Source organism: Pristis pectinata, chromosome 16, assembly GCF_009764475.1.
Source record: "Pristis pectinata isolate sPriPec2 chromosome 16, sPriPec2.1.pri, whole genome shotgun sequence".
In the NCBI taxonomy this organism is placed as follows: Eukaryota; Metazoa; Chordata; class Chondrichthyes; order Rhinopristiformes; family Pristidae; genus Pristis; species Pristis pectinata.
The window spans coordinates 41,433,505-41,461,310 of NC_067420.1; the positions used below are offsets into that span (position 1 = coordinate 41,433,505).

The window sequence follows — 27,806 nt, forward strand, 5'->3', positions numbered from 1 at the left end:
AGCATATGGATTATGAGGAGAAACTAAAGGAGCTAGGGCTTTACTCATTGGAGAGGAGGATGGGAGACATTTTAGAGGTATACAAAATATTAGGAGGAATAGATGGTGGACAGCCAGCACCTCTTTTCCAGGGCACCAATGCTCAATACAAGAGGGCATGGCTTCATGGCTTTAAGGTAATGGGTGGGAAGTTCAAGGGAGATATCAGAGGGAGGTTTTTTTTAAAACCCAGAGTGGTTGGTGCATGGAATGTGCTGCCTGGGGTGGTGGTGGAGGCTGATAAGTTGGTCAAGTTCAAAAGATTGTTAGATAAGCATATGGAGGAATTTAAAATAGAGGGATATGTGGGAGGAAGGGGTTAGATAGTCTTAGGTATGGTTTAAAGGTCAGCACAACATGGTGGGCCAGAAGGCCTGTATTGTTCTATGGGTTGAATCTATAATTACTGACCTTAACACTCCTACAGAAACATCACCTCTACTTCATGTGTCAAACTTGTAAGTGCCGAGGTGCTTTGGCTTCTGCATGTAGCTCGAGGGCTAGGGAGACCAACATTGGGAATTCCCCCACCTTTAAAGGCAACAGATAATACACACCACTGCCTTCGATTCACACAGCATCTAATTTGCAAGTGTATCTGTGGTACCTTTGATATCACTGGTAAACATCCCCAGAATTTCTGTGGGAGTACTTTCACAAGGTCCAAGGCTGCTCAAGAATATGGTTCACCACTATCTTCAAGGTTCAGCTATTGATAGCAAAAGATTAATAGCAAAACCTTTGGACACTGCATTCTCTGCTCAAAAGCTCAGAACAGTAGTGGGAAGTGAAGTGTTTTTTTTGGGAAAGATGTTTAACCAGAACACCTCACTCTATGGCATTATTTCAAGAGCAAGGGATCTCTCCCTGGTGTCCTCCCTAATTAGATTTCCTGCAATTAGCTTGGAGCTTGAGATCTTGCTATGCAAAATTTTACCATATCTCTTGCACAGAAGAATGTGAATGCAGTTGGGGATAACTCAAGTTTATGTAACCAAATCTCCCATCAATCATTACAAAGGCAGAACATCCCAGCCTGTGTAAAGATAGCTTTATTTATACATAATACATCCAGAAATAGAACAAATTAAAACATATGAATATATACAGATCTGAAAATAGCAAAATCACTTTTTTTAAATCCATAGACAAAATAATTAGTTAACAGAAGACAAGTTACAGCTTTTCCACTGGTGTTAAGACAGTTTGCAACTTTGAGGGAGCAATTTTAACCTAATCAGGAAACTAATGAGATCTGGTCAGACAGTACTCCATGGAATCTCAGTAGTGTCAGACCAGGTGTGAAACCAGTGTTCCAATTAACCCCATCTGTTTCTCACCTGGCAGGTTAACAGGTAAAAATTGCCCTCAAAAGTTATCTGCTGACACTGGGTCTAACTGCATGGATCTTCAGTAGACCCAGACCAATGCAGATACTGCGCACACACACACACACACACACACACAAAGAATACCGGTATTCAGAGTAGCGACAATCTTAAATTGGAACATATTACACTCACTGGTGCCATACTACTCCAGCAGTCAGCTAATGTACCTGTCCAGGTACACAAATTTTACCCAAAATACTTAGAGCAAACAATGGCACTTCCTCCACCACCTACACACCTGAGCATCCCCACCCTCAACTGGGGGAGAGTTACAGTTCTCTACTGAACATCACCAATTCTCAAGAAACCCCATTTCACTCATGCAGCACAGGGGCTTCAAGTCCTCAAGGACTGTGCAAGCAAGTCTAGTGACTAGACTTACAATTCAAAACTATTCCCAACTCTCAAACCACTCCAGAAACCAGGCAGCCACATACTGTGAAGCACAGGAAGCTTCCAACCCTCCCTCAAACACCAGAGCTCTTCGGACCCTGAGGTTAAACACGAAAGTTAGCACACAGAAGAAAGAAGCTGGACTTCAAAGCCAAATGTTAAAAGAAATGCCCCATCTCACTCCTGTTATGCTTTATTTTTGGGCTGAATTATGGCAGGGGTTGCAGCCACAGATATGTTCTATGGTACACCCGTTTTATAAAATCCCTTCCCCTCTCCTACACCAAGTGCCATTAAGAATGTTACCATTAATATTTACACCAACATTAATCCAAAGAATCACTAAAATTCTTTTACGTACCAAAATATAGTTTTATTGAAAAACCAAAAATTATACTTTTAATATATAGTGATTTGTACCTGGGCATACTTCTCAAATACTAGACAGTACATGAGCACTTTGCAAAGTGTTTCAAAGCAGATAAGGATTTTTAAAAAAAAGTTCAATCTTTCTTACTGGGTGGCATAAAGGTGCAAAAAAAAAAATGGGGTTACAATTAGAGAATGGGTCACTATCTTGGTCAAACAATACAGAAATAGTATTGGCTTAGCTGAACTCCAGTAAAGTAACAATTCAGTAATTTGTGGCACTGATGGGATGTTAAGCAGCCCTCATGATGCATTAATTGTGTAATTTAACAACTACACGTTATAAAATTGGTTCCATTAAAGTGGGCGGAAGTAGAGTATATTATTGACAATTGACACATCCTGCAGAGGACAAGTTCCATCCCAATCTCTCTAAATAAAAGACAAGTCTGTTCTAGCAAGTCAAGTAGGAAGGAGAAAGACCTGGAACCCATGGAATCCAACCCCCACCTCCAGCTTGAATAAAGCCAACATTGATGCACAGCAAGCTTTGGGAGTAAAACAAATACCAAGACCAGTACCCAACTAGCAGATCTCATTTAAATCAGAAGTTGTTAACCCAATATCTCAACCTCTAAAAAGACCTCTACACAAGAACCCAGCCATTACAGTTCTGCATAGTTTTGATATTACCCCAAGGGCTTGCTGGAATCTCATCCCGCAAGATTGAAGGGCACTTCAAGCATTTGATTGCTGGAACAAATGAGAAAAGGGGTTATTTTTCCCCCAATTTGGTGAAGGCCCAAATCCCCTCAAGGTTACATTTTAGTACGAAAAGGCACCTCTGCAACTTTTGTTCCCATTTATCATGCCCCCAACTATCTGGTCCCTACGTTTGCAATTCCCTCCAAACCCCTCTTCAAAAATTGGACACAGCCACAATGTTCTTGCAAAACAGCACGAGGATGTTGGACAGTGTCACAAAAAAAAAACCAAAGTTTAAGATAACCATCCTCCATCAACAAAAAAAAATCCAGTCTCAGATGGACTAACCCTGCCTACAGAATGCATTTGGCCTTGAGTGGACAATGGTTAGATCTAAAAGGGATGAAAATTCTTTCAAAGCAAAGGAAAAAGACAGATGTTTGTCAGTCTCAGTGGCATTGTTCAACAAAAACATGAATGGGACCCAAGAAATTATTCCAGATGTAATTTAAACCCACAAACTGGTTTTCCATACTCTGCAGTCTATAGATTTACTTGTACACCGAGGCATAGGAAGATTTAATTTATTCCAGAGCCAAGGTTCCTCAAATGGCAAGTCACTGGGGACAAACAAAGAACCCAAAAGTTTCAGTGTCTGTAAAAGATCAGTTTCTTTTACTGGTTCATTCCAATTGTCATAGGATGTTAGTCTCATGAAACTGACTGAGGAATTAACCCAGCCAAATGTTCATGTCTGCCAATTTAATAAAAAGCATCGATGTCCAAGGCCTTTACGTTAGAGTTTATACAAAAATTAAGAGATTCCAACTACTTGAGAGATTAGTGTACAAAATATCCCCAAAAGGATTTAAATTAAAATGACCTCAAGTACCTAGGGACTAGGAGTGCAAACTGATAGGTGGTTGACTTTTGCACATTTCTTACAGAATATCAAAGTCTCCTAGCAACAAGAACCTTGGTCAAATTCAGTAAGTGAAGATTGAAGACTATTCAACTGTGACATGCTGGCAGTTTCTTTGTTCTGCCCCTACCTGCAGAAAATAAAGGGCATTTTCAGAAACTTTTTTTTTTTTGCAAGTTTCCTTTCTCCAATAAAAAGGAAACCTTTCACTCACTTGTGACTGACCTACATCTTGTGATGCATCAATTTAAAGGAAATGACAGCTGCCCCAGTGATGGGAATCTATCAATTGCCACATTGGTTAGAAAATGAAATTGCAATTAGAAATATTGTCCTAGAATTTAAGTCATTCATCCAAAACATTGTATTCAAAAAAAGTCACATGGAAATAGAGGGAATTAAAGCATTAAATTAATTTTTAAAAAGCATGGAATTTGTTAGAACCAATTCTACAAAGATTGTCAATGAATGTAGTTGTATACTAGCAAAATGCTACAAAATTGATCTATGATTAAACACATGACTATAGCAATTTAACAAAATCCAATTTATCAGTTTCAGGGAGGAGAAGAAAGCACAGGATGCAAAAAGCAACAGAAAACAATTTCCTGTGTTGGGAAAGATCAACTCTCAAAGCAGTCTGATGTTTAAAACTTCCAGAAGGAAATACAATTGTGGTTCTTGAAAAGGGATGCTGCAGTTGGCTGATTAGTGTTTGAGACTGCAGGTTTGTGGGAAAGCGAGGCTAACCCATCGAGTTACCTGCCCAAGGAAGACAGCAAGGGAAAAACAAAAAAATGGAAATGTTAGGACAGTGAAATCTTTCTTTACCTCCTCCTCCTCCTCAAACCTTGGCAGAAATACTCATTGTGGACAATAGACGATGCCAGAGGTAGTTTTCCAGCCTCGTACTTTACAAAATGTTTTCAAAATCTGGGATTGACAAATTATCCCAGTTTACAGTGGGTTTTGTTACTTTTCATGTGTAATATACAAAAGATTAGCAGAGACTTTAAACTAGCTGCAAGTGTTGCTCCACTTCTTTCTTGTTAAGGCAGAAGCTCTTGGAGAGAATACAAAGTCTGTTGTTCAGAAGTTCCTGCTAAGGTTTATGCGTAGAACTCTGTGGTGGGGGCCTTCTTGTAGATGGGCTTCTTGCTCAAGTCATAGCTGCCCTCATCCTTCTTCCTCATGCGGTAGACTAGCAGCAGGATGAGGAGAATGGCAAACAGGAGGCCAATGGTACCACCAGCAATCATTGCTGAGGGAGAGAGAGAGAGAGAGAGAGAGTCATCAGTGAGGTCTTGCAATCATATCTCCCAACACAAGCTCCATTTCTAGGACTTATGATCTTTAAACATTCCTGAATATCCTACAGTCTGGAGTGCTGTTACTGATGTAACGTGGCAGCCAGTTAGTTCAGAGTAAGCTCCCACAGAAAGGCAAAAGCTAGGTGTTGATTTTAACCAAGACAATTTCCCATTCCTCTAGATTGTCATGGAATCTGTCCCTAGAACAGTACAGGATGAGGCCCTTCAGCCCAATGTTTGTGCTGAGCATGATGCAGAATTAAGCCAAATCTCTGCTTGTACATGATCCATGTGTCTCCATCCTCTGCAGATTCATTTCTTTATCTAAAAGCCTCTTAAATGCCACTATTGCATCTGCTTCCACCACCACCCCCCCAGCAGTGCATTCCAGGCACCCACCACCAAAATAAACTTGCCCTGCATATCTCCTTTAACATTCCCCCTCTCACCTTAATGGCACATCCCAACATTCACATCTAGCATCCTTGAGCACATTGTGTTTAAGGTGGCACCTTAGACTTCTCAGTGCTCCTCATTCATGGTAACACCGCCAAATTATGTGCTCAACTCTGGAGTGGGGATTGAACCCACAACTCCTACCTTGGAGCCAAGGTAATGCCCCCTAAACAGTGGCCAAGAGTCAAGACCACACTGACTCCACCGCCCACAACCCATCCATTAAGCTACATCAACCCAAGCTTTCTTTGTACTTTCAACATTCATCCCCCGAGCAACACATGAACCATTGTTGTCCAACCATTACAAGCCTTGAGAAGACAGCCCAGATCAAAAAGCATTCACTGCAGGACAACCTGGAGGAAGAGTAAAATTCCTTGAGGTCAAATCAGTGTCTCGTTCTAAACCAGCCTCAGTATCCATAGTCAAATTGCAACAGCTCAGCATGATAAAGAGCTTGACTCCTTTGTTGACCACTACCAGTCAGGGACAGATCTGCCATCCTTTGCCAGTCTGATGCAAGATGCCAGACTCAACGTGGCCATTTGTAATTGCTTCCACAGTTAAGGAGCAGTTACAGATGGATGACGTGGGCACTGCCAATGACTCCAAACAAAAGGGGATGGAGTGCCAAGCCACATGGACTGTTTCCATGTTGGATATTTTTGTGGGGACAGGACAAGGGAGAAGATCTGTCCTCTGCCTGGTAACTGGATTGCAAGACATTTTACACCAAACCCTACGTTCCATCTTTATCCTGTACCTGCTAGCATCTCTGTGCTTGCAAACATGCTGCTGTTGTTGTTTGTGCTCGCCATGGCAACCCTGTTGTCGATGTTGTCGTGCGACGGGGCATTTTTGTTCAAGAGCACCTCATTGCTCTGAATAGGATTCTCTTTGACTGGCATGTTCTCATCCTCAACGATGTAATTGTCAAGTTCCTCTTCATCCTAAAAAAGGAGGAACAGTTGCATTATTAGATATTATTTCTCTCCTGAAGTGTCCCAGTTCTGTCAGTGAAACCAAAACACTGCCTCTGGACTAATGAGTCAGGACTTCAACATCTGTACAATCAGTTGAAATCTGCTGTTAATGATCACTTCCAGCCCCACCACAATGTCATTATTGGCAACCTAACCCAGGTCTTGTTACACTTCTGTGGGGAATGGAAGATCTGATCTTCCCAAGTAGTCCCATGACTCTGCAACACATCTGCTTTGGAGCAGAATTCAGAGCAGGCAACAAGTCCACATCAGTCTGCCTGACATGGGCAAGGGCTGCAGCTCTGCCATGGGGAGAACAGAGGCCAGCAGATAAGATGGCTTATTGGTTGTTTGCAGATCTTGGCATACAGGGCTCGGGACTATGGCCCAGAGAGTTCAAGTCTCACTACAGTAACTTGGAAATTTAAGACTTTTCCCCAAAATTCTAGTTATTTCATAAAATGCTAGCCTCCATAATGGTGGCTATGAAACTACTGGATTGGCAGTTAAAAGCTTATCTGGTTTACAGTTTCATGTCATTCAAGAGGAAATCCGCCATCCTTGGTCTGGCACTGGTGCCATTCCAGATGGATTCTTAACTAGTTCCTCAGCTCAGGGAGGACAATGCTAGAAGTGGACAAGATGGCAGCAACATCCATGTTGGAAGTTCACTTTGGATTGTCCAGTACACAGCTGTCACCAAGGTGAAGGGCTGAATTGTCTCAGTCCTCTGCCCTTCTCTGGTTAGGGTTAGGCAGAAAGGTCAATGGGGATCCCTGGCTGTATTACAGCCTGGTATGGAGCCTCCAATGCACAGGATCACAAGAGGCTGCAGAGGGTTGTAGACTCAGCCAGCTTCATCACAGGCACCACCCTCCCTGCCATTAAGGACATCAAGAGGCAGTGCCTCAAGGAGGAGGCATCTATCACTAAGGACCTCACCATCCAGGATATGCCCTCTTCTCATTACGACCAATGGGGAGCAGGTATGAGACCTGAAGCCCCACACTTAATGATTCAGGATCAACTTCCCCTCTGCCATCACATTCCTGAATGATCCATGAAAACTACCTCATTATTGCATTTTTTGCACCATTAATTTTTGTAATTTATAGATTTGTCTTTGCACTGTACTGCTGCTCCAAAACACCACAGTTCATGTCATGCCAGTGATAAATCTGATTTTTTTTAAACTCAACCCATTGACCAGTCAATAAATTGCCTAATGTTTTTATCATTGGGTGCCCACACAATCCCACTGATGCCTGAAGACTAGAACTCAACTCACCTCATTGTCATCTAGATCACCATCTTCATCTGAAAGAAAAAAAAAGTTGGTCATTTGCAAATTAAACACTGCCATTTACAACATCTATATGCACAGCAAGATTATATTCCCAGTATTTGACATTGCCACCCTTGGGGGGGGGGGGGGGGGGGGGGGGCAGCGGCAGGTGGGAGGTGGAACATCTACCCTTATTTACACCTCAATTTTATAAGTTTCTATCAGGTCACCCCCCAGAAAAAAAAAATCAATCAATCCAAGTTTGTCCAACCTGTCCTGATAGATAATACTCTAATCCAGGCAACAGCCTGGTGAACCTCTTCTGCACCCTCTCCCACAGGGTAGACTGCCACCACACAAGGCAACAGCAGGACAAACGAGGGGAGACCCCTCCATTGTGTCCACACCAGCCCTTTGAATAGCAAATCCCATCAGTTCCATTCCACTGCTTCTTCCCAGTAGGCTGGTAAATCAATCTGCCCAGATAGTTTAATGAAACTCTTGGGTGCTTGCTTTGTTAGGCAGGGCAGTAATGAAGTTGTAGAGGCACAAAGACAGTCAGCATGCAGTTAAATGGTGTATACGTTTGTGTACAATTTCATTGTGCCTACACCTAGGCACTGGTGATAAAGATTTGAGTGTGTCAGCAGCCTTTCCACAAACAAGCAAGCTGGAAATTCCACTGCTTGCTGTCAGAACAAAGGTGGGGACGAGAAATGCAATGCTAACAGGCAGAGCAGAGAAACCCCTGCAGTTACAGATTTACTGTAATATAGGAGCAGAGGCCTCAATAGCTAAGAACACTGCAATCCTCAAAACCACTTCCTATTTCAGCAGCAGCTCAGCACTGTACATGACAGCCCTGTAAAGAAGCAGGGGAATGAGGGAAAAAAGCTGGCAAACTTTCAGGATTCCTCTCAGCCACAGATCAAAAAACAGTTTTGCCTGACTCCCACCAAGCCTCTATTCCTGAACACAATCACAAATCCAAAGTATTCCTTTGCTAGCCCGTGCTCCATGAAGTGCAAAAATTGTGACTTCTTTCCCTTCTCCCTCTGCTTTAAGTGACAATAGGGAAGACCTGTTGGTCTAGCCACTGAAGAGCAAAGTACTTAGAAGCAGTGCTTTCAATAGGACTTTTGAATCTTATTTCCTTCTCCTAATATTTAGCTCTATCCCTTTGTTCTTAAAAACAAGACCAGTCAGGGATTAGAATCCAGAGCAACTCTATTCTGCAAGAAATCTGGAACCAGCAACAAGAAGATCCTAAATGGTCTTGGATCCCTCTCAAAGTGAATGACTTGCCAGTTAAGAGACTGACTTTGGAACACTCCTTCCCTGGGCAAGGCTATGGGGACCAGGTTCCATTGTCTGAATTTATTTGCAAATCTCATGCAGTCAGCAGAGAAGAATACAGGAAGGGATATGCAAATATCACATTGCAATGAATTATGAAGCAATAGTCTGGGTTTTTTTTGTAGTCAACCTTAAACCAAAAGCAAGCTAAAAGTGGTCTTTGTGGTTTAAGAGAATAATGATAAAAAGGTTAATTGCGAGCAAAGTGTGTACAGATTAGAGGTTTTGCAAGTGGCTGATTGGGAACTTGGCTGTTCTAAAGCAATTATAAAGTGGGAGATTACTTAAAAAAAGTGGGGTTCAATGTGCACAGAAAGTGGGAATTGTATTAGGAGGGAGCAGGGTTACAAGTGTTGGCAAGTTGAATACTTGTTATAGATGGAGTGCCTTGTATTATTAGGAATGCTGGAGGTCTTATTCCTGGCTCCCTTGTGGGAGCTTATGGATCCTTCCCCTCTGAGTCTCCAAGGGTAAAAATCAATCCATCTTGCTACTCCATCACAAAACCCTTATTGTTAAAAACAAAAGCCATTTCCCTCAAAAACTGAAGTAGATCAAGAAACAAGATAGTTACCACTGTCAGTGTCATCTCCAGAAGCCCAGCCAGAGCCATGGTCCTCCATCTGGTCAGGGTATAGGCTTGGCCCTGGGTAACCAGAACCCTCCAGTTCATTGAGGTGGCTCCTGTCAGAATCCTTTGCCAAATCTTTTTGCTGTTTCGGGGTTAAAGGATATATTGTTAGTGAAGAGTGCACAACACTAGAGATAGTTGGATTAATTATCAGGGAGGTAGATTTCTTTCCCCTGCCACCTCCCTCTTACAGACAGTTTAACACTAGTTTATAGTTAATTGGGGATTTTTATTTCAGTGTCTCCCCCATTTTCTCCTTCCCAACAAGGTCAGTCTAGCACAAGCTCCAAATCACATGTTAGAAAAGAAACAAGTGCTACATTCTTGCTGTTAGAGTTAAAGCATTCCACTGAGGACAAACAGGAAGGGAGCTATAAATATATACCCTACTTATCAATGCAACTGGATGAAAGAGACCTTCTGCTCTACTGTGACAGCAAAATCTAATTTCAATTTCTTTTTTCCAACAATTTCATTAAAACCCATTGTGACCATACCAGAAAATGCAATTTAACTGGTTTGATCCAAACAGTTATCACAATACACTGCACTTGTATTGAATGTAACTCAATAAGGGTGTGCCCATTTTCAGTAAAGGACCCTACAGAACTCTTCTGCACATTTAATGAATGGTACATTAAGTTATAATGTGTGTTGGTGTCATCAGCAGCACTTGATGTCCTGAGGGAGATGGAACAAACATCAGGGAGCCTTGACCTTGGCTCAGCTAAATGGAACATTCAGTCTGATACATCAGACTGAATACAGACTTCCTATTGGGAGATTTGGTTTTGCCATGATCAGAGTACAGAGTTTTTTTCCTAAAAATGTGGGAGTTGGGAACTGTTGGAAAGACAGTGTCAGAGACTAAAATTGACAGCAATGTATTCAGGAACACCCAGTAGAGCAATGGAAATATGAGAACCAGCTCCCCCCCTTGGTTTACAGGTGTAGGATAATGAGACAGCAAGTAACAAAAATTCTCAGAGCAATACAATGTCACGGTAAGAGGTGCTGCCTCACAGCTCCAAGGACCCAAGTTCAATACTGACCCACCCTCTCCCATAGTGCCATCTGTGTGGAGTTTGCACATTCTGTGACTACGTGGGTTTCCTCTGGGTGCTCCAGTTTCCTCCCACATCCAAAGGTGCACAGTTTGGAGAGTTAACTGCCCATGGTAAATTGCCACTAGTGTGTAGATTAGTGGTAGAATTTGGGGGCAGTGGGGATTAGTGTAAACGAGTGCTTGGTTGGCATAGACTAGATGGGCTGAAGGGCCCCTGCTTGTGCTGCCTTACTATGTTACAGCCAGTATAAAAAAAGGGAGAGGAAAGAACAGCCCAGTAGAGACTCAGCACTCAAATGCTTTCAGGGCTCCCAAGGATGGAAGATTGGTCAGGGGCTCTAGATTAGGGTGAAGGAGCTCTTGAGAAACCAAGCCCAAACTTTGTACCCACATCTATGCCTTGGCACAAGCAATGGTCACTTAGGCTGTGGGGGCAGGAGGAGGGAGACAAGTCCACAGAACCAGAGAGAAGGTGCAAGTAGGAGAGAGGGGAGATTTAAAATAGATGCCGTGTAGAGTTACAGCTCATAAGCCACATATCTAACATTCCAGCAGCTAGCAACAGCAAACAGCTCAACGAAGCTAAATTGGCAGCTTTCCCATTTCCAAGCACCACTTGTACACAAGTGGGTGACCTTCCTGCAGCTCAACTGCACTCCATCCTGGGTGGAGCAGGGTTTGAGGCTTGAAAATTAATCCACAGTCCCATTTCAACCCTGCATCCAATCTGATCCCTCTAGTCCTTTTTATAAGGGTTTCTGGTGGTGGGGGGGCAGTGATTGAGAGATCGTGGAATGACAGGATCAAGTAACCCAAACAACCTTCATCACAACTGGTCTCTCAGTGACAGCACTAACTTGCACTTGGGATGCCAGCTCAGATTCCCCAGCCAGTTAATGCAGAGATAGGATTACCACTGTACACTACTTCAATTAATTTATTTTACTGACCCATCCCTCATACATGAGGATTAAGGAGGCACCATCTCTTGTATCACCAGACTGAAGTTATTCCTTCCAACTGCATGCTCCAATGATTCCTGACAGATTGAGCCTCCCATCATTAAACAATCAGTAATATAGCACAGAAACAGGCCCTTCAGCCCATCTCACCCATGCTGACCAAGGTGCTCACCTTGGCTAGTCCCATATCCCTCTAAACCTTTCCTAATCACGTACTTATCCAAATAAGTCTTTTAATTGTTCTTGTACCTGCCTCAATTACTTCTCTGGCACCTTGTTCCATATACACACCACCCTCTGAAGAAATTCTCTTCCCACCATCCCCCACCAAGGTCTCTTAAACCTTTCCCCTCCCACCTTAAACACATGCCCTCTAGTTTTTAAACTCCCTTTGCCTTGGAAAAGGTCTCCGCATTCACCCCCATTTGTGCCATTCATGATTTTATACACTAAGGTTGCCCCTCAGTCTATGTTCCAAGGAATAAAGTCCTAGCCTGCCCAAGCTCTCCCTAGAACTCAGGCCAAGTCCTGGCAACATTCTTGTAGATAATGTCTGCAACTAATAACCTCTTCCTCCAAGTGAATGATTCAGAATTTTCATAGCCTATGCAGGTGATGGAGCCCAAGATCCTGCAGGAATGAAGGCAATTTTAAGTTTCAATCATGATTTGAGGGACTTAACTGATTAGCATCTCACACCATTGCCACAGAAGGCAAGCGAGGGGACAAGTCACTGAGGAAATTTAAAGGATGGCAATTGATTTACAAATAGTAAAAGTACTAAGAGGCATAGGGAGAGGTGAGGAATATAGTATTGATACAGAGAACCTGCTATCATTGTATTGTACAACAGAATAAGTTCAAAAGGGTCAAGTAGTCTATTCATGTTTCCCAGAATCCAGAAGGATTAACCCAAAACACTGACTGTCCACTTCCCTCCACAGATGCTGCCTAACCCATTGAGCTCCTCCAGCATCTGATATTGCTGGAATCTCCAGCAGTCTCTCGTGTCTCTACTCTTTATATTTGCCAATTTTTTAAAAAATTGAATGACAGGCTAGTATAGAGGAGCCAAATGGCTCCTACCATTCAGTACACTGGGGTTGAGTCAATGCTATTCAGCTTTAGCCTGTCAGCATTAAAATTAAAGTCATTTCCTCCCCCTCACCTCCAATTGTACTAAATAGTCTGTAACTTTACAATTTGACGCAGGGCAGATTTGTTTCAAAAACAATCTGTGACAAAGTTAGGTTAGTCATGAAGAATTTGTTCTGAGATGTTACTGATTCATTCACTTGTGACATCCTTAGTCATGGAAATTTTTAGCTTAACAGGACATACAAGTTTGCCTCTTGCCAAATCTTAAAACATCCTTCACAGAGCTGGATCTCCAAACAGTAAGCGGAAGTGGTGGAAAACCCAACTGATTTCCCTGGCCCTAGAATTCAGAGGCTGATCATATCATGGCCATCTCTCTCGTCAGCTCCAGGGCAAAAGGGTAACAGGATGGCTGCCTGGATTATGGAGTACAAACTAAAAGGAGGTTGGACAAACTTGGGTTTTCTCTGGAGCATTGGAGACTGAGGGGACACCTGATAGAGGGTTCATAAAGTTAGGAGAGGTGCAGATAGGGTAGACAGATCTATCCCAGGGTGGAAATGTCAAGTATTTAGGAGGACATTTAAGGCGAGAAGGGGGAAGTTCAAAGGAGTGTGTGGGGCAAGTTTGTTTTTAAAATATAAACAGTGGTAGATACCTGGAGTGGGCTTCTGGGGTGGTGGAAGGAGTGTGGTAGCAGTGTTTAAAGAGGCTTTTAGATAGGAATATGAACTTGCTGGGAATAGAGGGATAAGGATCACGTGCAGGCAGAAGGGATGAGTTGAATTTTGCATCATGGTCAGCACACAATGTGGGCTGAAGGGACTGTTCCTGTGCTGTATGTACTGTTTCTGTGTTCCAAGAACAAAACCTTCACAAGACTGCATGCCACAACACTTCTGGTCTTGGCTCAAGACACTTCAAATACAAAACCCACAACCTTGGTTTTGAAACCTTCCATATTCTTGCCCCTCTCTGCAAGGTCCTTTGATCTTTGTACCCATCCCCAATTTAAAATCATACCACTTCTACCTTGGGCCTCCCTGGACTTCACCATCCTTTCTTGCTCAAGCTCTAGGTCACTTGAGCCTTCTGCATTGTTCCTGCATGAAGCCATAGAGGCAGAGGCACTGCATAAATATCACAGACTGGGACCACAGCAGAAAGAGGCTCTGTTAAATCCACTGGGCAGCAGGATAATCAAGTCAGAAACATCTTCACACTACAGCTGTGTAAACATGGGAGTCTGGCACAGGACAGGCAGACCAGCCATAAAGTGGGAGCAATTGAAAAGAAAAAGTGCCTTCACCAGTCACATCTGGCTGGTCAGGACAAGTTGGAGCTCAGTCAATAGCCTGCATGATTGCAAAGCGAACAGTAACAGCAGGCGAACTTCCAAGCATTTACATAGAACAGTACAGCACAATACAGGCCCTTCAGCCCATAATGTTGTGCCAGCCCTTAAACCTCACCTAAGACTATCTAACCCCTTCCTCCCACATATGGAGGAATTTAAAATAGAGAGATGCTTATCTCTTGAATTTGACCAATGTACCTGCCTCCACCACTGCCCCAGGCAGCACATTCCATGCCCCCACCACTCTCTGGGTAAAAAACCTTCCTGATATCTCCCTTGAACTTCCCACCCACTACTTTAAAGCCATGTCCTCTTGTATTGAGCACTGGTGCCCTGGGAAAGAGGTGCTGGCTGTCCACTATCCATTCCTCTCAATATTCTGTACATCTATCATGTCTCCTCTCATCCTCCTCCTCCTCTCCAAAGAGAGAAGCCCTAGCTCCCTTAGTCTCTCCTCAATGCATACTCTCCAAACCAGGCAGCATCCTGATAAATCTCCTCTGCACCCTTTAACCAAACAAGTTAAATAACTGGAACAGAAGGTGCCTTTTGATTTGAGTGCACAGATTGTAACAAAGCTACAGGCTGGTAGTTTATCCCTGCATTGCCCAGAAGTGAGCAAGTCAGAGGCACTGGATGTGAAGCCAGCATCCCTCACTGTGGTAACAAAGCCCAGGTAAAAGACTTGCTTGAGTGGACCTGACCCTCCCATTTCAAGTAATTTGGAACATCTTCCATGGAGATTTGGATTGGTCTCAATGCCACCATCTAAACACACCATTGCAAAATAGGAGGCCATTTGGCCCATAGAGTCTATACTTGCTCTTTGTAGAGCAATTCAATTAGTTCCACTTTCCCGATAGCCCAGCAAGTCATTTTCTCTCCAGCGTCTGCTCAATTCCCTTTGGCCCTGCTTCCATCATCCCAGATGAACTGCCCACCCCAGCACAAGGTTTTCCTTACACCTTGGTGGAAGAAAGCCCATGTTGTTCAATCCCAATCTCACCCAATATCCAGATAAGACATTCAGCACTGGGGTCCCAGGACAGTGATTTTTGCCACATATCCACTCTTGAACAAGGACAACTCCAAAGCCTAATGGCCTGGGAACATGACCAAACCCAAGAGCCAAAGTCCAATCCAGAAAGTGACTTGCATTGGCTCCCTGCTCACCCAACACACAACCTGCTGCCTGAGAAGACAGGGGTCTCCACTCCTCCAGCACTGTTTATTGATGAGCTTCAGAGACCAGCAGCACAAGAAAACAAACCAACACCCAAAGTCTTGTGGCCAATATGTGCTGTCCCAGAGTCCGCAGTAACTGGCCCCTTACCCTTCAGCACAAGAGGCAGAGAGAGATAGCTGGAAACACATCCACACCAAATGACACATGCCTCTTGACTTTCAATTAATCTTTTGGTTTAATTGAAACAGACAGCAGCTAAGAAATATTCTATTAAGCTAGTTTATTAATAGCTTGGACAGTTCTCACTGGATTGAATTCTGCACTTCCCTGTTGAAAGGCTGGCCCCAGACAGAAAGCCAGATGTAATGTGACTATGTAACTTGCATACTTTTTGAAAAGATTGATATCAAACAGCTGACATCTGCATGCTCTCTCTGCTGGAGGATATCAATGTGCAACCTGCAAACTGGCAGAGGCAGCACTGTCAGTACCTTCAGAGACACCCACCCTTCTCCCACAGAGAGGGGGACCCCCTACCAATGGGCAGATCTACTGAGCAGAAAATCCCACTAATTAATATCACAAGGTCAACTCAGATTAGAAAGAGGTATCATCATGTAATGTTCAATTCAAACCAGATAAAGCAATCCCTGTCCCAAGTCAGGGAAAATTAACAGTTCTCTCCCTCCCCATGGAGTTTTTTGAAAAAAAATACCAAATCTTGCAAAGGTTCATATCAAGATCTTGAATGCTCAGGTTGAAAGTGCAATGTAGTCATATTCTGGATTAATTGTCAAACATCAGTTCTTAATGGAGAAAAGAAATAAAATTACAGATGCCAGAATCTGAAGCAGCCACCAAAATGCTGGAAGAAGTCACAGTCAAGCAACCTCTGAGGAGAGAAACCTGCCAATATTTCAGATCCTCAGAACTGGAGGGAGTGGCAGGCAGAGAGTGGAGGGTTTACAGTTTTCAAAGCAGAAATATTGACTGGTTTCTTTCTACAGATGCTGTCTGACAGTCTGTTTTTCCAACATTGTGTTTTTTGTTAAAGAAAGGACACCCCCCCCCCCCCCCCCCCCCCACCCACCACCACCCTCCCCAAGGAAGGTTCATTGCAAGGATATGGGAATACCCATATTCACCTCCAAACCACATTCATCTTTCAATAATGGCCAGCCCTTAACCCAAATCTAAACTGTCTTTAGTTTAGAAAAATCTTAGTAATTAAAATTACTGACTAAGCATCAATTGCCATTTCTAGAAAAGAGTTCCAATTTTCTACTTTGTGCACATAAAAGTATCTGTTAGTTTTACACCTGAAAGACTTGCTTCCATCAGATTAACAAACATTAATGCCAAGAAAAATATTTGTTGGCATCTCAAACTAGAAGTTGACCAGAATTTGCCAATCCTTAATTGAAGATTAGTTGAAGGCAGCACTAATTTGGATTAAGATAATGACACTTTTGCCTTAAAGGCTCTGGCAAATTGGATGTAATGCACCACCCCCCCCACCCCACAACTGAAAGGGACCTCATGAAGAATTGTCCAACTTCTAGATCAGATTACATACTTATTAAATCTTCAGTTTGTTACATCATAGGGATATAGGTCTACACTTTGCTTCATCACCAGTCAAGCTCTAACTTGATGAGCATTACAAATTTTACTCAGGTTTACATGAATGTGGACTTTATGGGAGCAAGGTATCCCACATGACAAAATCTTAAGCCCATTGATGTCACAAACTACAAACTGGATCATATTATGGAAAATTTCTAATTCAACCTTCAGCTTCCAAGGGAAAGCTTTAAAGGTCTGACTGCCCTTTACCTTTGTGGTTGGTAGCTCTCAACTTGCAAAATTGTAACCTAGCTATTGGCACTGGTGCTTCCAGAGTTACACATCATGAAACATATCCCACATCTGAAGAGTAGTTTTCAGGTGGTTCTGTTGTTCCTGGGCGAGTGAGTAGCAGCAATCCAACTCAAAACCACTCCCAGTCTTGCTTTCATTGCCACAGTGCAGGTTGGGTGGGTACATGTTGTGGCTTGGTCAAGAGCTCAATACACCCAGAGACAAGGGACTTCTGGAAACAAGCTGAGTGTAGGGAGTGACTACCATTCTGTTTTGATCATGATCATACCACTATCGCCCCGATCTCTCAGGTCAGGACTTGCAAACACTTGGAAACAGCCCAAAATTCAGACTGTTGCAAGAATCTCTCTCTAGCAGCAGAGATTGCTCCTGTGCAGGCTCCCAAACAGCACCCAAGATCACTGGATGGAAGGAGTCCACATGGGTGGTGCTAATTCCAATTCCCTACACCTTTTAATGTTCTCCTTCCTCAGCTACTCCTAAATGCCACAATGACTTTGCTTCAACTATCACTTAAGGTAAATGTTCCATACCATGATGACACTTTCTACAAGAATCAGTCCCTATGTACCTGTACTCCTAATCCTGAATTCACGAAGTGCTGCTTGAGTTACTGTACTGATTGAAAGTTCTAGAATTGCAACAAACTTCTGAAACCTTTGTATTTCCATTACCTCACTGTCACTGTAACCTCCTCCAGCCCAATAACCCTCTCCGTGATCTTCTTCCTTCGATTTTCCATTGTCCACTGATGGCTATAAACCACCTTAAATCTTAACCTCAAGCCTTAATCTTTTTTCAAGAATCCTTTGGTCAACTACCCCAACATTCTAGTTTCAGAGTCAAAATTTGTCAGGTAACGAGTAGCTTAGGTATTGTATTAAACAGAAAGGAGGCTCAGTCATTGTGTTAGTTGGAATCAATAGATCTCTAGCCATTAAAGGAATCAGGGGACATGGGGATAGTGCAAGAAAATAGTACCAAGGTGGAAAATCAACCATGATCCCAATGGATGCTGGAGTTGGTTCAAAGGGCTGTGGCTTCTGGTCCAATTCTTATTTCTACGAAGAATTCAAGCTGTTGCTACTAGCTGCTACAGCTTTGGAGCATCAGTGTGCATAGATATGCCAGACAACAGCACACAAGCCAGAGTGTGTATCTTTGGTTGCAAGATTTACAAGTGTGGGAGAGTTGCACACACCAATGATAATGTTCACCTAAAATCACACCAGCAATCCAAGAGGGTGGAGGAAGATGGGGTAACCCAATTCTACCAGGATTGAGATTAAAACGTGCAATACATAGTGTTGACCATTACTAAGGCAAGCTGCCAACACAAACCTATCAGTACACCTTCTCAAAACCACCAGCTGAGAGGCAGAATGTCTTCAGCAGTCTAAAAGGCAACTTAAATGGGTCAAGACAAGGGTTTATGCACCACAGAGGACTTGAACGTTATTGGTTCTGCTATCAGCATGGGGGCAGCCAGTCAGGACCATTAGGCTTGTCCTGTGAGGACAAGAACCCCTGAGCCTGCCCTTGGTAACAGCAGGTGGAGGAGTTACTGGCTCCTCTATCTGCACAGGCATATCTCAAGCAGACTGTTCATTCAGTTGAACCAAATGCTCCTGGATCCATTGATGTTCACAGCAAGTACCAGGATCAGCTGTGTGGGCCAGCAGGATAGCAACATCCCCTTCAATAACTCAAGTTAGATTGCACACCCTCTCGGATCATTGGCATTCCCAGTGGGATGCCACTATAGAGGAAACTTTAATGCCAATCTGGTGACTTAGACCAGTCAATGGCACTCCAACTGAAGAGACCAAAAGGTGGCCTCAAACTCAAATACCCTTCAGTCCCAATAAAGACTAGTGTTCATGTTGCATTCTCCACAGCCCCTAGATACCTCAAAGTACCTCACAGCTGAAGTGTTGAAGGGGTGGCAGCCAATGTGCACAGCAAGCTCCCAAAACAAGTCCTATTTTTGTTAACACTGATACGCAGTTGACTAGGACACCTGTGAGAAGAACCTTTGCTGTCTATCAATCTCTAGGCAAAACAGATCCTACTTTTCCATTCCTAGATTTAAAACCTCAAACCTTTTACCTCACTGAAATACTTCCATCTCTTTGTTTCATCTTCCTCATCTCAACATTGGCTGATGCCCACAAGATCACTTAATCCCCCTCAGTTTAAGAGGGGGACCCCCAACCTTTGCCCCATTTAATGACACACAAGGTGATAAGGGTTTTTAAGGCAGAAGTCAAATAGACCTCTAGTCACTGATCTTTGAGAAAAGAATTCTGACTTTTGTTTCAGTAAAAGTTCCTAAAACTCCATACTATTTATGCTTGAAACAAAGTACAATGGTGGGAGGATAGGGGGAAGGAGAGACAGTGGCCCCCAGGCACAGATCAAACATCTGCCAGGCCATGGCAGACTTCAATTGGCTCAAATTCTATATATGAACTGCTTGGACTTCATACCTTGCTAGGAACTAAAGCATACTCCACCCAAGGCAACAGAAACCTCCTGAGCACCAGAATGGGCCAGTGGATCCAACAGTTACTATTTTAATTATTGTCAGATATGGGAGCAAAGAGTTGCATTTCTATGCAATCTTTCTTAGCTTCAGCTCAACCCAAAACCTCGGCTATAGTTGATTCTGCAGCCACCGAAACACCGTAGGCACATGGGGGAAATAGCACAGACAAGGCTTTAGCTTAAGACAAGAGACTCCAGATTCTGGAATCTGGAGCAAAAAAAAGTGGCTGGAGGAACTCAGTGGGTCAGGCAGCATCTGTGGAGGGAAATAGATAGTTGACATTTTGGATCAAGTCCCTTTATTTGGACTGCAGTGCAGGTGAAGGGTCTTGACCTGAAATGGCAATTGCCTATTTCCCTCCACAGATGCTGCCTGGCCTGTGGAGTTCCAGATAAAGAACTGGGAGGTGTGATTAGTCTAGGAAGCACCTTATTGGCTAGTACAGTGAGGTGGGCCAAGTGATCTTTGTACTGAAACACTAGATTCAAATGTCTTGCCAACTCTCCTTGGAAAGTTTCACAGGTGATTAACTGTTACTGAGATAAAGGTTTCAGGTCCAAAACTTAAAGCCTCAGGGCTTTGCAGGCTGGATAAGGCAGAAGAGCTGAGAACCAGGGAGCAGTCTGTTTAGGATTAATAGGAGGAGAGATTTAAGGAGGAAGAGAGATTTCTTCACATTGAGTGCAGCAAATATTTGGAATTTTCTCCACCAAACCAACCCCAGGCTGAATCACCAACTTCAATCTCAGCACCATTTTCTCCCCCAACATCCTTTGATTCCCTTAATGATCAATAGATTTCTGGATTTGTTTTGAATGAAGATCAATGATCTTGAATGGATAGAGCAGACTTGAAGGTCAGGTGGCTAACTCATGCTCCCATTCCTTGTATAGGATCACAACCACAGCATTCTGAGTGTATAGGACTGGGGTAACACAGCAGCTTGAGGCTACTCCATAAACATGGACAAGGAAACCACCTTTTCTGAAGCAAGGCAACTCCCATTAATTAATAAGTTGGAGGGGCTGGATTGCAAAGTTACACAAACAATAACACTAGTGCACTGATTAAGACCACTTTCTAGAGTTAAAACCTGTTTCACTAGCAAGGGTGCAATGCTTTCCTAAACCAGTGTGCAGTAGCTGATGCAACTGCTGGAAGGTTTGCCACTTTGCCTACTGGTGAAAGAATAGAAGGGAGCCACTCCCTGCTCTGGGGAGGCACTTTCCTACCTCAACTCACACACAAAAACACCAGGGACTATTGTAAGTGGGTGCAGACATTTGAGGGTCTAAAATTAAGCAATACACCTAGGAGATTTGGAATGAAGTTTCTAAAAATTAAGCTTTTAAAAGACCTGTACATCACTGGCATTGCCAGCACATATTGCCCATCCCTTACTGCACTCAAGAAGCCACCTTCTTGAACCTCTATAGTCCTTCAGGTGGAGGCACTCCCAGTGCTGTTGGGAAGGAGTTCAAGGATCTAGACCCAGTGACATGGAGGACTGGTGATGCACCTCCAAGTCAGGATGGCATGCAACGTGGGGGGAACTTGTAAGTGGTGGCCTGCTCCATTTGATGAAGTAAAAGTAGTGACATTCTGTGGGAGTTTTGCTAACTGCAATGCAACGCCATCCTCCGTACCTTTCACCTTCTGGAGGTCACATGGTTCCCATGCTACTTTGGCCAAGATGTCACTCTTGTACATTGACCTGTCAGAGGTGGACTGCTTGTCAACCCTGAGAAGCATCTCAATCAGAACTAGATCTCAACCTTGCCCAGGAGAGCTCTGCAAGCTCAAGTACCCAAGGGAGCATTTATTTGCATCCTCTACTGGGGGTAATAGAGACTGATAGGAAGAATCCCCAGCTGGGATGATTAGCAGGAACATTAACTAACAGACAAGCATAGCAGCAACTTGTAATCCTTCCAGATCACCAGGATGGAGCATTGAACCAAGCCCAATGGACCATCCAGTCAATTCCCCTCAAAATCCCCTTCCTTCAGCAAGGGAAGTAGATTTGACAAGAGTGCATTGTGAATAACATGGGCCTTTTGTATTAGAAAAAGGTCTTTGGCCACAGAATTTTAACTAGTTCAAACAGGAAGAAAAAAAATACACCTTCAAAGAAGTCCAAAACAATGCAGCTGAGATTGCTATTCAAGCAGTTAGATGCTGAATTGTCTACTCATTTGAAAATGTAACTGTTTGCCATGCAGTTTAATCTAATTTATGCAGATAGCAGTTCATGTAAAGAGACCTTGAAGTCTCCAAAATCTCACATGCACAAAGAAAATAGGGAAGAGAAACTGACATATCCAGTGATGTTCTAGGTTAGACAATTCAACCATCATTTCTGATACCACCAGCTTTGAGCCCACATACATCAGAACCTTGCACCTGGCTATGGCAACAGTCCAACTCTGCAAAGGAAGGAAGTAAAGACCAGACTAAAAGAGACATCCCAAGGAGAGCTGTTCATACACAAGGAACTAGGTCTGTCCAAACTAGAGGTGGCACACAACCAGGACAAGCCCAGCAGTGGTCCCTTTGTGGGCACCAATTACTGACAGCACTGAAACTGTGGCACAGTACTCCTCTCCCTTCAAAAGGGAAGAGGGGACACACCTCCAGTCCCAGAGTCTAAGCAGAAAACTCCAGACCAACATTCCAGTGCAGTACTGAGGGAGTGCAAGTCAAAAGTGCCACTTTTCCAGTGGAAAAACTAAACCATACTCTCTTCTCTCAAGTGTACTCAAGTAGGCACTTGACACTAGTTTGAACAGGGGGAGCTAATGGTCTGGACAATATTCACCAATAACACAAATAACCCTGTTTAATCTTGACATCCAATTTACACAGCAGTTTTTTCCACCACTGGCATTAACCCAAATGTCAACTTGCTTCCTTCTCTGCAGATTTGTTGCCTTGCCTGCTTTCTGATCCTATACAACTCTATACAAAGAGAAAGTCACTACTAACAAGTCATGGTACTAATAGGCTGAAAATCCCCCAAAGTATGCTGACAGATGTAATAATGCATCTCTTTGAAGATAAAGGTGTCACACTATTCAATGACAGGACCACCTCCACAGTTTAAAAATAACTGGTTCTCTTGCCATTTAAACCCCAGGTACATGTCAAAAAAAAAACACTGCTTTGCATTCTGCTAGTCAACACCCAAACACCCCAAAGTGTCACAAGTCAGACTTCCAAACTGTGGAACAAACAAGTATTGGTAGTCACAGACCCAGTGGGCTGAATGGCCAACTCTGCATCTCTGCCTTGTGATCACATTAAAGTGTGTTGGTGGATTAAGCCACACCGGTCCTGAGGTACCACAGTCTCAGCATTAGCCAGCAGTGCCAGTGACAACCAAAGGAGTACTAGGGGTAGGCCAGAGGAAATTACCCAGGATTTCTGTTCCTCGTGACTCCAGTTGCAAACAAAGTCACGACAGACTTCAGTTTGTGAAGGGTGCTACAAATGAAAGAATTAAAAGAAATACAAGTCCCAATAAATTTGGATTAACAATGAAAGAGCTTCATTCTGAACACTGCATGCTGAGTTTCAGAGAATTTCAGATCTAACCTCCCAATGTATCCATCCAGGCTATATGAAACACCTGGCTGTCTTTTGTTTAATTCAAGTGTTAACAGAAAGGCATTTTAGATAAATGGTGGGATTCTAGTCATACGCTGAGGGCAAACTGTGTATAAACCTGCAACTTTAATTATAGGTTGTAAATCTGTCTTGGGGAGGGGACAATTACTTTTTAAAATGATTGCCACCTCAATTAGATCCTTATCTGCGATCCTCTGGATCACAGTTTCAAGAGAAGGCCACTCAGCCCACCTGAGACTATCCCACCATGTGTTTAGTAAAATGGATGTTCGCCATCTAAATACTTGTTCTGCAATCTAAAATAAAACTCAATTTCACAGTTACCTTCCAGCCTCTGTGGCAGGGAAGGAAGGGGTGGAAAGAGCTTCACCTAGCCAGTAGAGCCATGGGAATATAAAGAAAGGTTTCCCAGCATCACCAATGAACAAGCTAGCTTTAAAGGTTCCAAAACTTGCTTCTAGACAAAATAACTTTCTATCAACTTCTAATAAACTCCAACTTTCTGAAGGAAAATGAAAGCCCATCCTTCAGCCCCATATAACAGCATTTCTGCTGTGCATACAGAAATCTGGATTCAGAAAGCAACAGACAGATTTTGTATTTTGACTGCCTGCATTCAGGCATCTCAGAGAAGAGCACAACAATTTGGTTTGAAATAGGACTTTTTCCTTTGACAGGGAAAATGTTCTCCACAAGTTCATTGCCTGTGTTCAGACGAAGGAAATAAAACCCTTAGCTGAAGCTTCACTGGTTTATAATAAGATTCCTTCCTATAGAAGTCTCAAGGTACGTTACAAATACAACCTTTTTCTTTCAACACCACACAAGCAGGAATGTTTTGTACCGTAGCTCACTCATGGCATAAATAGGTAGTTTTACAATTGCACCCAGAGTGAATTGAACAACTAAATCAAAACACAGTTCCAATTACACAAAGTGCCACTGCAGGTTAGTTACTTAACCTGCATGGCCATTTCACTATATAAACCATCAAATGGGTCCCAAACCTCAGTTTGAAACTCATTTACAAAGAGGTAGTCCTAAAGTGGGCAAACAATGTCTTGCAACAGCCAAGTGCCATGGTACACAAGTGGTGGGATCAAGCTGAGAGAAGAACAAGATCATCAACTGAATTCAAGCTCAAAAAAGGTAAAAACAAGGAATATTAAACATTAAATATTCCCAATCCATGCTGCAGATGGAGATCTTTTAGAAATATAGTTGCTTCAAAGCCAATGGGAGTTTAAACAGGTTCTGAAAAACCTTTCCTATGCATTTGCCAAATACTGCAGCTTGATTACGATAAATGACAATCTACCACATGGAGGCAATATTACCCCAGAGGCCAATATCACCGTGAAGGTGACATTGTACCCTCAGAAAAGACGTTATGGTCTGCTACGTACCCTCAGAAAAGACATTATGGTCTGCTATCCAATGCATGCAACTTAAAATAAATAAAAATCATTTTAATTGTAACTCAGATGTATTGGGGCCCATTCAGTGCACAGATTTCTCCATCACTTCACAGTAAAAGGACAACACACTCCAGTGTAGTCTCAAGTAACTGACCTATTTTTTTTCAAAACTCTAGGAATTCCCGGAATGCTAATATGTACATGCTCAAAGCAAACTTTATAAATCATTATGTACAAAAACAAATAGAATGCTTCAAGTACCAGCAGACTAAATGCATGACAGGACAGCCCAGTGCTCTAGGCTCTTCTCGAAAGCTTCCCACATTAATAGCCCATCAAAGTCTGAGGGGTAGGGTGATAAAGGAGGCTTTTGCAACAGAGGGGATATTGTACAAATAATTTCTGGAATAAACCACCAAGGAGAGTGAAGTGGGGAAAATGTTTTATATTCCTGATAACTCAGTCAAGGCGAGAAATATCAGGGTTGTATCACTGTGGGTTAGTGGTTGGAGGGGGAGAAAGGGTGCAAAGATGAATATAGAGGCACAGAGTCTTACAGCATGGAAACAGGCCATTCGGCCCAACTCATCCATGCCAACTGTTGCCCAGCGAGCTAGTTGGAAGTATCCATGTTTGGCCCATAGCCCTCAACTTCTCCTATCCATGTACTCATCTAGATGGCTTTCAAACATCGCTAATGTGCCCATCTCAACCAGAGTGTTACCCTCTGGTTCTTTTCCCTCCATGTTGCCTGGCCACAAAAGCAAGCTCATCCTTAATACCCCCTCCAACCCAGCCTGTAACCAACTCAGGAGACACTGGCGCTAACCGCACAAACTTTAGTTTGAGAGGGAACAGGAAGGATCATCCTTCAAGTCAACCATTCTTAATTTGGCGAAAAATAGCACTTGAGAATCGATAGCCCCTGCAACATTTTATGTTGGAAGGATCACGGAAATTCTAATCTGCTGATAACAATACACTGTATTGAGAAAATTCAGACTTTTACCTTTGGTAAATGTTGTTGTATCACCACCAATAAAAACAAAACAAATGATCTATTCAGTGCCACAACAAATGATCTGTTCCATGTGCTAATTACCTGCAGGGTTTTATTACATTGCAATAATACCAAGTCCAAGTGTGGTTTAGGAAGCTAAACAAGTGTAAGTATCACTTGTTGAACTCTGAAATATTCTTAGCGCTGAATGTCTTAAATTACAGCCAGCAAGACACAGCCTGTAACATTACACAGCCAATTGGATAGATGCTTGTAACAGGAAAGATTAGAGCAAGAACAGGGTGGTGAACGATTACATCCAGAGAGATACAAATGGCCCTGTGCTACAAAAGTCTCTCAACAGCAAACCTCATTCTCAATTCTGATCAAGATGCCATAACTGGGGAAGGAATCCTATCCTAACCCAGTGTTGTCTGTGTGATGTTTACCCATTCTCCTTGCCACCTCATGGGTTTACCCTGGGTGTTCTAGTTTCCTCCCACTGGTAGGTTAACTAGCCACTATAAATCACCCCAGTCTAGGAAACAGAGGGCAGGTGATAGGCTTGTGAGAGAACAAGTTGCAGGGGTGCACGGGAATAGAACCAATGGAACGGCTCTGGCAAGGCAGTGTGGACCCGCTAGACCAAGTGGCCTTCATGCACAGTAACAAGTATGTGTTAACTGCAAACTTTCATTATAAAGTACTCAGCAGCGCCAGTGACATTGTTTCAATGCACTCTGATTAAGAGTTTGCAATGTAAAGGCCCAACCGAGATAGTACTCTGGTACAATATGTACCATATATCAGCGGGCGAAGTGTAGCCGTTTATAAACGACGTTAAAAGTTCTTCCAAGTAAAAGTTTGTTAGTGGAGGCACGTTTAGCAGACAGGTAAATGATAACCTTTTACCTTCCCCGCCCGTCCGGAGGGGTAGGTTAGTTGGGATTTTACCAAGGGGGAGACTGTAGAGAGAGGGGAGGGCGCCATCCCAATCCATCCACAAATACCCCAAGTGCCTGTGGTCTCCCGGAGCCCTGCACCCAATCCCTTGCTCCCAGTAATTCTGGGAAACAAAGTCACACGCTCTGGGCTTCAATTCCTCATTTGAGGAAGGCTTCTGATCCCGTCTGGAGGAGATTTGGGAGGGGGGGGGGGCTAGTAAAAGCGATGGAAAGTTTTACCGCTGCTCCGAGAGTCGTAGGGACTCGCAGGGAAGTGCAACGGATGTCACTTCACGACTGAAGTAAACGTTTGGGACTCCTTGCCGGAGGAATCGTATCCCTCCCTCAGAAGAAAGTATAAGGAATCCCAATGAACGATGCAAAACTAGTCGCAGGCAGACACATTGATACTCGTTTATCTAAATCACTCAAAGGGATTAGTAGATTGTAGTTAAAGGGGTTGGGGGAACTGGGTACTTATAGTAAACATAGATTAAAAACAAGTTTTATTTAACAAAAAAAAACAACTCGATTGCCGCGACCCCAGTAACCCCGACCCACGCTAAATAAAAATCGGGCTGTTTACTTGTTCTAGTGAAGTGACTACTTTAAGAACAAAACAACTTACCGCCTTGGCTGAAGAAACGTTCCAGGTGAAGATAACCAGCACAGTAACCACTGCCCAGATTTTAAACATGTTTGAACTTTCTGATTAAACCTCCTGAAGTTTTAACGCGCTGAAATGTCTCAACTGAGGAGGTCTCTCGGCGTTAAATTTCCTCCGATCTCCCGCTGGGTCCCGAGCTGCGAGATAACTTGGGAGGCGAGTTTCCCTGTACGTTTCACCCAGAAATTAACTCGCATTAGCAGTGCCAGCCC

General features: G+C 43.2%; 1 protein-coding gene across 1 annotated transcript; it reads right to left on the reverse strand.

The window, feature by feature from the left end:
* Positions 1-1,073: 1,073 nt before the first annotated feature.
* On the reverse strand, positions 1,074-27,806 carry sdc4 (syndecan 4). Its single transcript, XM_052030965.1, has 5 exons — positions 27,556-27,806; positions 9,784-9,922; positions 7,857-7,885; positions 6,349-6,535; positions 1,074-5,080 (listed from the first exon to the last, which is right to left on the reverse strand). Exons 1-5 carry the CDS (start codon positions 27,622-27,624, stop codon positions 4,929-4,931), a joined length of 576 nt encoding a protein of 191 aa, XP_051886925.1. The 5' UTR covers positions 27,625-27,806; the 3' UTR covers positions 1,074-4,928.

Excerpts from the sequence above, each read along its gene's own strand:
- sdc4 (XM_052030965.1), bottom strand. The coding sequence starts at position 27,624 with ATGTTTAAAATCTGGGCAGTGGTTACTGTGCTGGTTATCTTCACCTGG. Across the intron at positions 7,886-9,783 it reads TGGAGATGACACTGACAGTG|ATGAAGATGGTGATCTAGAT; the intron begins GTAACTATCTTG and ends TTTTTCTTTCAG. Across the intron at positions 5,081-6,348 it reads AAGCACAGAGATGCTAGCAG|CAATGATTGCTGGTGGTACC; the intron begins GTACAGGATAAA and ends TCTCTCCCTCAG.